General features: G+C 42.9%; 1 protein-coding gene across 1 annotated transcript; it reads right to left on the bottom strand.

The window, feature by feature from the left end:
* Positions 1-920: 920 nt before the first annotated feature.
* On the bottom strand, positions 921-4,743 carry LOC120050133. The gene is made up of 6 exons (XM_038996787.1): positions 4,392-4,743; positions 3,882-4,114; positions 3,547-3,619; positions 3,286-3,376; positions 2,629-2,738; positions 921-1,290 (listed from the first exon to the last, which is right to left on the bottom strand). The coding sequence occupies exons 1-6, from the start codon at positions 4,528-4,530 to the stop codon at positions 983-985; spliced, it is 954 nt and encodes a 317-aa protein (XP_038852715.1). The 5' UTR covers positions 4,531-4,743; the 3' UTR covers positions 921-982.
* Between the last annotated feature and the right edge of the window lie 7,093 nt (positions 4,744-11,836).

Raw genomic sequence — 11,836 nt, 5'->3', positions numbered from 1 at the left:
GGACAGTAGCTCTCCAGGAACAGGGTTGGAGAAACCCACTGGACAGTAGCTCTCCAGGAACAGGGTTGGAGAGAAACCCACTGGACAGTAGCTCTCCAGGAACAGGGTTGGAGAGAAACCCACTGGACAGTAGCTCTCCAGGAACAGGGTTGGAGAAACCCACTGGACAGTAGCTCTCCAGGAACAGGGTTGGAGAGCCCTGATTTAGACTACGTCATCAATACATTCATGATTGTCCTGCATCTCCCTCTAGTAAGATAACTCATGCAGTTGTATTCACCAGGACATTCAAGATCAGCTTCAGAGAAAACCGCATGCATAAGATGTCTGAAAACAGGCAAATCATACCACAAGCCAAACGTCACAAGCTTGCACTTGTATCTTGTAGACTCGAGTACGTAGTAGAAAAAAACTAAATGTAGCTATTTATAGTTAACTATGTTTGACATTTTTTATTATTTTGACTATTCTATGACATACGGATGTCAGTTGCAAGATTGCATAACACACTTTGGAGTCTTGATATTTAGGGCCGTAAAGACCCTTTCTAAAATATGGCAGCATATAATGAGATGTACAGGGTTTCCAAGCAGCAGTCACGTGATGAAAACACATTTACAGGTGCCTTACATACTAACGTTTGTTTCAAGGATGGAAAACTCAGGTGACAAGGAAAACCTCCAGACCTAAGTCAAAGGTTATATGGAGTTAGGCTTCTGGGGATTTTATTTGTCAGGAGTAAGCACTAACCCTACACATAGGCCTAGCCAGGGATCTGCTATGCTTTAAGGGATGGCACAGAAAAATCACCTTCATCACACACAACCTTGGACAAAATCCTTTCACATTGATAGCTGCCCTTTCTTATTCAACTGCGAGCCAAAAGCAAGAGCATTATTGAACAGATTGCAGTAGTGCTATTAAGAATGAGAAAATACATGGCTTTATTCATGTACAGTTTAAAACAAGCCCTTTTTTCTGTTCATTCCAGCCTGTTGCGTCGTCTGAGCCCAGTTGAAGGCATTTCTTCTGGAATGCTCTGGGCTAGGCCTATGTCCTCAATGTTGGTCTCACAAGAATCATCCAAGGAGGGCATGTCCTCCTCCTCAGCGTCGGTTGCCGAGTACTCATCCTTGGATTCAGGGCGGTGCTGCTGGAGGTGGACTGGCTCCTCCTCTTTCACGACACCACTTTGATCGTCTTCCGCAGGAGCGACCACCTCTGGCGAGGTGTCGCCGTGGGCTGCCAGAGACTCGATGAGGTCATCCAGGTTCCTCTCGCACCGCGGCTCTGAAAGACGGAAAAGGGCAAAAGTTGCGACCGTGCGCCACCGCAAATAGACACCCCATTTCAGGATGGGTGTGTTTGAGTCATGATGTCAATACTACTCATGTGGATCATGTATGATGGGGTGTGTGACTCTTGCTGCCCAACTCATTTCCCCCATGACAAATAAAGTTAATTTAATTTTGCCCCCCCCCCCAAAAAAACTTTCCATACATGTTTGTTCACAGTAAAAAAATAATAATAATAGTCAGAAAGTTACTTTTTGGAGTTGAATGCCAAACCATTCAGGAGAGAGGTGCTCCAACCTGGCCCATTTTGGATACCATACCAAGAAAACCACAGTAATATAAAATAGGGAACACAACAGAAAACATTTTAAAAGTGTCTTTTTTTGTTGCAACGGAAAACAAAATAGTTTACTTTTATCCAGGGGCCTCATTTATCAATTGTGCTGAATTTCAAACTAAATTCTGGGCACGTGGAGATCCTAGAATCTGCGTACCCAACAAATTGTGGGTGTTGGCAGAATGTTTTAATCTTTTTACAGTGACTTTTTCAAACTAAACATCCGAGACCCAAACTCTGGCTGCGAATTCTGCAAGATTGACGGTCTATTTGAGAAATGTTAAACTAAGTGCTACAGCCCACACCGCTTCAAAACAAAAGACCAACTGTTGCTCAATATTTTGTTCATCAATAGATTGTGTTTCTATCTCCTGCCTTGGTATAGGCTCTGAAATTAAATGTGTTATAAGGTCACACTCCTGCACGGTAATACTCTACCCCATAGCCTACTGTTAAATACTTGAAATAGCCTAGGCTGACGGTCTATTTCCTGTCAGGTAGCTTGAACTATTGAATGGTAATTATTTGTCATATAGTAGCAGGAATAAACCATTCATGTCAGAAAAGGACAATGTCCTGCAATATGATTGATTTGCATAATAAATATACAAGCCCAGCGATCTCCTTACCAACGGAAAATCTGTTTTATCATTTACGCTTTGTGTTTATCAGCATTGTTAGTAATTACAGTAATTCCGGTGTCACCAAGCAACGCAGCTTCCACAAAACAATATTTGTTTACGATACAATTCTTCAACCACAAGAAGTTGTGTGTAGGCAGATTCTGAGATGTGTGTGAAGATACACACACTTTCCTATCAAGTTCAAATATGATAAATACCAACCATAGCAGGAAAACTTGCAGAACGTAAGGTTTAGTCTTTTTTGTGTGCGTATGCACCTTTGATAAATGAAACCCAAAGTAGTCCCTATTTGTCTGTGTTCTTCCATTTGGTGCCTAATGAACATGTCCCAGCAGGAGGTGGGGCCACATACCTTCAATGTTAAGGGGTGGACAGTCCATGCCTCTCTTCTTCATCAGGTGGCGGATGGACTGGAGCTGGGACATGATCTCGTTCTTCTGTTCCTGGGCCACAGACTTGACACTGGAGAGGAGTGAAATGGCCAGGAGAGAGCAGGGTCACTGAGGACAGAACTCTGAGAAACGCAGTCCCTGACCGGTTGCCCTTCGTAGGTTCAGTTCATAGCTCCGGGGTGAAGTTTCTCTAGGTACAGATCTAGGATCAGCTTCCCCAATCCTAACCTTACCCATTAGTGTTGGGAAATGCGAAACTGAGACTCAAAACTCAAGGTCTTGGCCCTAGGGGCCACTTCACCCAACACCCAATTGATACAGAAATGTGCGTCGGTAAAACATCCCCATCTCCCATTTAGTGCCTGGTCAACACACCCCACTCAGAGTCCCATTTCCATAAACGCTCTTAGATTCAGCAGGGTCAATAGTGTCAACAGTTTATCAAGACCATGCAACGTCCCCTAATAACTGCTGTAACTACCTGGTCAGGATAAACTGGTCTTAATCACGACAGACATGTATTTAATTACATGGGGTATTATTTACAGAGCAATATTTACACCGAAAAAGACGACAAACCGGAGCTCCGTGGTTTATGGGTCAGTTGGCTTACTTACCAACTTGTCAATGGGTCCAGTTGGGTGAGAATGGAGTTGAGCATCTTCTCTGTTTGCGCTAGCCGCTGCTCCAGCTCTGTAAGCTGATTCTCTATGGAAAGAGACAAAGCCACCATGTAAAACAAACAGCTGATTCTCTATGGAAAGAGACAAAGCCACCACCATGTAAAACCATGTAAAAAAAGCATCTGCATGATGGGTAAGATAAACAAAGGTATGCAAACAGACCGTTGTGGCACACCACATGGACACAGAACACACCTGTCTCCTCCGACTTCTTGGGACCTTTGGCATCCTTGTTCTTTTGGGCTTGGGAGTCATCTGCAGACTTGATCTTAGAGATAGAAGGGAGATATCAACAGTCTGAGCTGTATGTGTGTTTAGTCCACTCAGGCTCAGACTGCCAGTATTACCATAGTTCACACAATCACGTTTGCTCTGATTAGCAATCAACTTTACTCCAATCCGCTCTCTCTCCGTCTGTCTGTGTGTCTGTGTGTAGGCTGTGCACGCATGCATGTTTAGATATCCCCCAGCAACCCCATCATCACCGCAACAACATTTTTCAATGGTGGAATTCCTGCTCCATTCTATACCTTCAGAAATTTGTACGCTGCAAAGAGGCCGACTCCGACGGCGTAGAGCGGCATCAGCGTGAACACGTAGCCCTTGTTGCTGTTGGTTTTGTATTTGTCACCCTTCATCTCCTGCTCCATCAGCACCTTCATCTGCTGCATGTTCTCCAGGGTCTGAGCTTTGTTCATGGAGCCAGCCGTGTTCTTGTTGACCGGCTGCCCTCTCACTGCACCTGGTCCTGGTCCCGGACCCGCTGAGAAATAACATGAGAGAATTTGAAGACGATGGTGATGAACAGGCCTATTCATGACAGTTGTCTTATTGCTAAAGGCTTAAGAGGCTACGATGTTGCACACTTTTGCAAACAGACAGATATCTTGTTTTAAATAAGTTTGACAATGTTGAACATAGTAAAACGTTAGGCTACTAGACAAATATACCATGGCAGGAGCAAAACATTGCATAGGCCTACACAATATGACGGTACAGTCACATTGCCAATTCAAATACTATTTTAAAATTCATGCTACCTTTTCTGTTGTAGCGTGCATCAAAACCTCTTGTTTCCTTCGCTCCGGACCCTACGCCGAACATTCTAGGGAACACCACAAACGCAAACAACACCGCCGTAAATGCGACCACCACTTGCTGGGACGATGAGAAAACCATATCCTTCTGCACCAGAACAGCGACGAAAACAACCGGAGGCTTTGGTCCAGACGTGCAACACCGAATCTTTAGCGTTTCCAGGCTATTACGCAGAAGGGAAACTGACTCATTGCCATTTCATGCTGAAAACCACTTAAATCCTGTGCTGACTATTGAGGTACATACGAACGGTGCTGACTGAAGATAAACAGCTGCTTCTTCTTCTTCTTCGTCATCTTCTTCGGGATTTGGTTGACGGATCGCATCCAACTTTTAGGTGTATACACCGCCACCTATTGTACTGGAGTGTGAGGCCAGTCACGGCCTATCTATTCTGATACAAATATATATGCAACATGTAAAGTGTCGGTCCCCATGTTTCATGAGCTGAAATAAAAGATCCCAGAAATGTTCCATAAGCACAAAAAGTTTCTCAAATTTTGTGCACACATTTGTTTAAATCCCTGTTAGTGAACAGAGGAGGGGTTTCTCCTTTGCCAAGACATTCCATCCACCTGACAGGCATCGCATATCAATAAGCTGATTAAACAACATGCTCAATACACCGGTGCACCTTGTGCTGGGGGAAATAAAAGGCCACTCTAAAATGTGCAGTTTTGTCACACAAAACATGCCACAAATGTCTCAAGTTGAGGGAGTGTGCAATTGGCATGCTGACTGCGGGAATGTCCACCAGAGTTGTTGCCAGATAATTGAAAGTTAATTTCTCTACCATAAGTCGCCTCCAACATCGTTTTAGAGAATTTGGCAGTATGTCCAACCGGCCTCACAACTGCAGACCATGTGTATGGCGTCGTGTGTGTGAGGGGTTTGTGGATGTTGTTAACAGAGTGCACCACGGTGGCGGTGGGGTTATGGTATGGACAGGCTCAAGCAATTGCATTTTATCGATTGCAATTTCGATGCACAGAGGTACCGTGATGAGATCCTGAGGCCCATTGTCGCAGTGGTGTAAAGTACTTAAGTAAAAATACTTTAAAGTATTACTTAAGTAGTTTTGGGGGGGGTATCTGTACTTTACTATTTATATTATTACTCAACTACATTTCTAAAGAAATGTACTTTCATACATTTTCCCTGACACCCAAAATTACTCGTTACATTTTGAATGCAGAATTTTTTTATTTCACCTTTATTTAACCAGGTAGGCTAGTTGAGAACAAATTCTCATTTACAACTGCGACCTGGCCAAGATAAAGCATAGCAATTCGACACATACAACAACAGAGTTACACATGGAATAAACAGAACATACAGTCAATAAAAAAAGAAAACAAAAAGTCTATATACAGTGAGTGCAAATGAGGTAAGATAAGGGAGTTAAGGCAATAAATAGGCCATGGTGGCGAAGTAATTACAATATAGCAATTAAACACTGGAATGGTAGATGTGCAGAAGATGAATGTGCAAGTAGAGATACTGGGGTGCAAAGGAGCAAGATAAATAAATACAGTATGGGGATGAGGTAGATAGATGGGCTGTTTACAGATGGGATATGTGCAGTTGCAGTGATCTGTGAGCTGCTCTGACAGCTGGTGCTTAAAGCTAGTGAGGGAGATATGAATCCCCAGCTTCAGAGATTTTTGCAGTTCTTTCCAGTCATTGGCAGCAGAGAACTGGAAGGAAAGGCGACCAAATGAGGAATTGGCTTTGGGGGTGACCAGTGAGATATACCTGCTGGAGCGCGTGCTACTAGTGGGTGCTGCTATGGTGAACAGTGAGCTGAGATAAGGCGGGGCTTTACCTAGCAGAGACTTGTAGATAACCTGTAGCCAGTGGGTTTGGCGACGAGTATGAAGCGAGGGCCAACCAACGAGAGAGTACAGGTTGCAGTGGTGGGTTTGGGGCTTTATGGGGCTTTGGTGACAAAACGGATGGCACTGTGATAGACTGCATCCAATTTGTTGAGTAGAGTGTTGGAGGCTATTTTATAGATGACATCGCCGAAGTCGAGGATCGGTAGGATGGTCAGTTTTACGAGGGTAAGTTTGGCAGCGTGAATGAAGGATGCTTTGTTGCGATATAGGAAGCCGATTCTAGATTTAATTTTGGATTGGAGATGCTTAATGTGAGTCTGGAAGGAGAGGTTACAGTCTAACCAGACACCTAGGTATTTGTAGTTGTCCACGTATTCTAAGTCAGAGCCGTCCAGAGTAGTGATGCTGGACGGGCGGGCAGGTGCGGGCAGTGATCGATTGAATAGCATGCATTTAGTTTTACTTGCAGTTGGAGGCCACGGAAGGAGAGTTGTATGGCATTGAAGCTCGTCTGGAGGTTAGTTAACACAGTGTCCAAAGAAGGGCCAGAAGAATACAGAATGGTGTCGTCTGCGTAGAGGTGGATCAGAGAATCACCAGCAGCAAGAGCGACATAATTAATGTATACAGAGAAGAGAGTCGGCCCGAGAATTTAACCCTGTGGCACCCCCATAGAGACTGCCAGAGGTCCGGACAACAGGCCCTCCGATTTGACACACTGAACTCTATCAGAGAAGTAGTTGGTAAACCAGGCGAGGCAATCATTTGAGAAACCAAGGCTGTCGAGTCTGCCAATAAGAATGTGGTGATTGACAGAGCCGAAAGCCTTGGCCAGGTCGATGAATACGGCTGCACAGTAATGTCTCTTATCGATGGCGGTTATGATATCATTTAGGACCTTGAGCGTGGCTGAGGTGCACCCGTGACCAGCTCTGAAACCAGATTGCATAGCGGAGAAGGTACGGTGAGATTCGAAATGGTCGGTAATCTGTTTGTTAGCTTGGCTTTCGAAGACCTTAGAAAGACAGGGTAGGATAGATATAGGTCTGTAGCAGTTTGGGTCTAGAGTGTCACTCCCTTTGAAGAGGGGGATGACCGCGGCAGCTTTCCAATCTTTGGGAATCTCAGACGATACGAAAGAAAGGTTGAACAGGCTAGTAATAGTGGTTGCAACAATTTTGGCAGATAATTTTAGAAAGAGAGGGTCCAGATTGTCTAGCCCGGCTGATTTGTAGGGGTCCAGATTTTGCAGCTCTTTCAGAACATCAGCTATCTGATTTTGGGTGAAGGAGAAATGGTGGGGGCTTGGGCGGGTTGCTCTGGAGTGTGCCGGGCAGTTGACCGGGGTAGGGGTAGCCAGGTGGAAAGCATGGCCAGCCGTAGAGAAATGCTTATTGAAATTCTCAATTATAGTGGATATATCGGTGGTAACAGTGTTTCCTAGCCTCAGAGCAGTGGGCAGCTGGGAGGAGGTGCTCTTATTCTCCATGGACTTTACAGTGTCCCAGAACTTTTTTGAGTTTGTACTACAGGATGCAAACTTCTGTTTGAAAAAGCTAGCCTTAGCTTTCCTAACTGCCTGTGTATATTGGTTCCTAACTTCCCTGAAAAGTTGCATATCACAGGGGCTATTTGATGCTAATGCACAACGCCACAGGATGTTTTTGTGCTGGTCAAGGGCAGACAGGTCTGGAGTGAACCAAGGACTATATCTATTCTTGTTTAAAAAAAAATGGAATGGAGCATGCTTGTTTAAGATGGTGAGGAAGGCACTTTTAAAGAATAACCAGGCATCCTCTACTGACGGGATGAGGTCAATGTCATTCCAGGAAACCCGGGCCAGGTTGATTAGAAAGGCCTGCTCGCAGAAGTGTTTTAGGGAGCGTTTGACAGTGATGAGGGGTGGTCGTTTGATCGCAGACCCATTACGGATGCAGGCAATGAGGCAGTGATCGCTGAGATCTTGATTGAAAACAGCAGAGGTGTATTTGGAGGGCGAGTTAGTTACGTGTTTCTGGAAAGGTGAATTTTTAGAAGTAGAAGCTCAAATTGTTTGGGTACAGACCTGGATAGTAAGACAGAACTCTGCAGGCTATCTTTGCAGTCCTCACTGGTCATCCCTACCGCTCTGATCTGGCGGACTCACTTAACACACTTAATTTGTAAATTATGTCTGAGTGTAGGAGTGTGCCCTGGCTTTCCGGTAAATAAAAATAACAAGAACAGTGCCATCTGGTATGCTTATTATAAGGAATTTGAAATTATTTGTACTTTTACTTTTGATAATTAAGTATATTTTAGCAATTACATTTACTTTTGATACTTAAGTATATTTAAAACCAACTACTTTTAGACTTTTACTCAAGTAGTATTTTACTGGGTGACTCACTTTTACTTGAGTCATTTTCTATTAAGGTATCTTTACTTTTACTCAAGTATGACAATTGGGTAGCTTTTCCACCAGTATTATCATGCCATTCATCTGCCGCCATCACCTCATCATCACAATCATCACAGCATCACACTGCACGGCCCCATGTCACAAGGAGCAGTACACAATTCCTGGAAGCGGAACTTCACACAGCCATTGAAGAGGAGTTGGACAACATTCCACAGGCCACAATCAATATCCTGATCAACTCGATGCGAATGAGATGTGTTGCGCTGCATGAGGCAAATTGTGGTCACAACAGATACTGACTGGTTCTCTGATCCACGCCCATGGCGTATCTGTGACCAACAGATGCATATCTGTAACGGTATTCGTCGTCTGAAGAAGAGGAATCATCGGACCAAAGCGCAGCGTGGTAAGTGTTCATGCTTGTTTTATTCAAACTGAACACTATAACAAAAATAAACAAGAAAATAACCGAAACAGTCCTGTAAGGTGAAAACACTAAACAGAAATTAACTACCCACAAAAACCATGTGGGAAAAAGCTACCTAAGTATGGTTCCCAATCAGAGACAACGATAGACAGCTGTCCCTGATTGAGAACCATACCGGCCAAAACAAAGAAATACAAAACATAGAAAAAATAACATAGAATGCCCACCCAAATCACACCCTGACCAAACCAAAATAGAGACATAAAAAGCTCTCTACGGTCAGGGCGTGACAATATCTGAATCCCCAGTCATGTGAAATCCATAGATTAGGGCCTAATTCAATTGACTGATTTCCTTATATGAACTGTAACTCAGTAAAATCTTGATAATCGTTGCACGGTGCGTTAATATATTTTTAAAATATTATTACCATCATTAGTCCTCTTCCTCTAAGAAAGTGAAATATAGCCCTAGACACCACCACCTACACTCATTAAAAACACACTGCCCCATTCCACTACTTTGACCCTATCTGCTCGTGCACCATGCCAACGGCCTGGGAGGACGGGACACCACCCCTCAACACACCCTGTAACTCTTCTGAAGTCAAATTTCGTATAGCCAAATACATCGCTGCAGCTGCCACCACAACATCTATTTTCTGTGATTTACGTTACATTTCTGCAGTACAGTTGATAACCATTGATATGAACGCTAAGAAGCCAACCTTACTGAAGCATAAATCACTCGTTGGCCTATCCCTCTGTGCTGGCACAAATCTACTACTCACCTACTTCCTACACACTGCTGCGACATGACCATAAACGCAAGATTAACAGCTCCTATTGTGACTTCCTTGATTGAGAATGTGTTTTTTAATGCGGCTTCTTCAGTTACTGTAGTTGAGTTAACCTAGTGAATGTTACTGCCACCCATTGACCTGGAGTGAAAACACACACACACACACACACACACACACACACACACACACACACACACACACACACACACACACACACACACACACACACACACACACACACACACACACACACACACACACAAACTAGTGCATCCACTTCTTTGTTAACAATAGTCCTAGATCGCACATTGTTTAATTATGATATCTTAGAACATTTTAACAGGATGATTTAATCATATTGAATTTCGCCCAAATACAAATCCAGTCACTGCTCTTGAAACATTTAAACTACAAATACCAACCAAATGCTGAAATTTGCAGACTGACTCAACTTAGATTTCTTCAACACAGATTTTTGCTACCATTCATACTTTATACACTATAACGCTTGTTGTATCCCCATTCATTTCAAAGATGGAATGCAGTCTTCAACATTCTTAACTGAAATCGCTGCCACAGAACTTACAGGTTGTTGAAACTAAAACATTTTGAGAGCTTAAGAACACATTCTATGGCTTATAATGTTATAGTACTCATTCTAGCCTACAATACTACTCCATTATAGCCCATATAGCCCGAAATAAAAAAAAAACAATGAATTGAGGATGATTGCTCTTACAACCAAAAAATTGTTTCCTAATCAGACCCATGTTCAAATCTGGGGTATTTCAATAACTTTCAAAGACATTTCGAAGTAAGTATTTACTTGAAAATACAAGTAGTTGAATATTGGAATGTATTTGGGAATACACTTCAAAAGCATTTTTCTGCATTTGAAATATTTAAATATTTAAATATTTAAATACTCTATGCATTTGAACCCACTTTCTGTTTGTTCCTAGGGTATTTGGAAGAATGTGTTTGGAAACAATATTTGAAAATTGTTTTCAGATAGTAGTGTCACGCCCTGACCTTGGAGATCCTTTTTATGTCTCTATTTTGGTTGGTCAGGGCGTGAGTTTGGGTGAGCATTCTATGTCTGGTGTTCTATGTTCTTTGTATTTTTTTGTATTTCTATGTGTTTGGCCTGGTATGGTTCCCAATCAGAGGCAGCTGTCTATCGTTGTCTCTGATTGAGAACCATACTTAGGTAGCCTGTTCCCACCTGTGTTTGTGGGTTGTTTTCTGTCTCTGTGTCTGCACCAGACAGAACTGTTTCGTGTTGGTCTAATTTTGTTATTTTGTTTTAGTGTTCTGAGTTAAAATAAATATTAACATGGACACTTACTACGCTGCGTTTTGGTCCACTCCTTCTTCCACCAACAGCCGTTACTGTCACGTTCCTGACCTGTTTTCTGTTGTTTTGTATGTGTTTAGTTGGTCAGGACGTGAGCTGGGTGGGAATTCTATGTTGTGTGTCTAGTTTGTCTGTTTCTATGTCCAGCCTAATATGGTTCTCAATCAGAGGCAGATGGTAATCGTTGTCCCTGATTGAGAATCATATATAGGAGGCTTGTTTTGTGTTGGGATTTTGTGGGTGTTTGTTTCCTGTCTCTGGGATTGTCTGCACCAGATAGGTCTGTGTCGGTTTTTGCACATTTGTTATTTTGTATTGTTGTTTGTAGTGTTTTACTTGTTCTTTATTAAACATGTTTAACACTAGCCGCGCTGCACTTTGGTCCTCTCCTTCACCCCTGGAAGAAAACCGTTACAGTTACAAGTAGGCTATTTTTAGGAAATCTTAAAAGAGGTAGCAAATTTTGACCACATAACTCATATTCACACACAAAATAAGTATTTAAAATATAAATACGCATGTATTTGTACCCAGGTCTGCTCCTGATAATTCCATACATTGC

This window comes from Salvelinus namaycush, chromosome 6, assembly GCF_016432855.1.
Source record: "Salvelinus namaycush isolate Seneca chromosome 6, SaNama_1.0, whole genome shotgun sequence".
NCBI classification, from domain to species: domain Eukaryota; kingdom Metazoa; phylum Chordata; class Actinopteri; order Salmoniformes; family Salmonidae; genus Salvelinus; species Salvelinus namaycush.
This window is presented reverse-complemented; position numbering and strand designations above follow the sequence as displayed.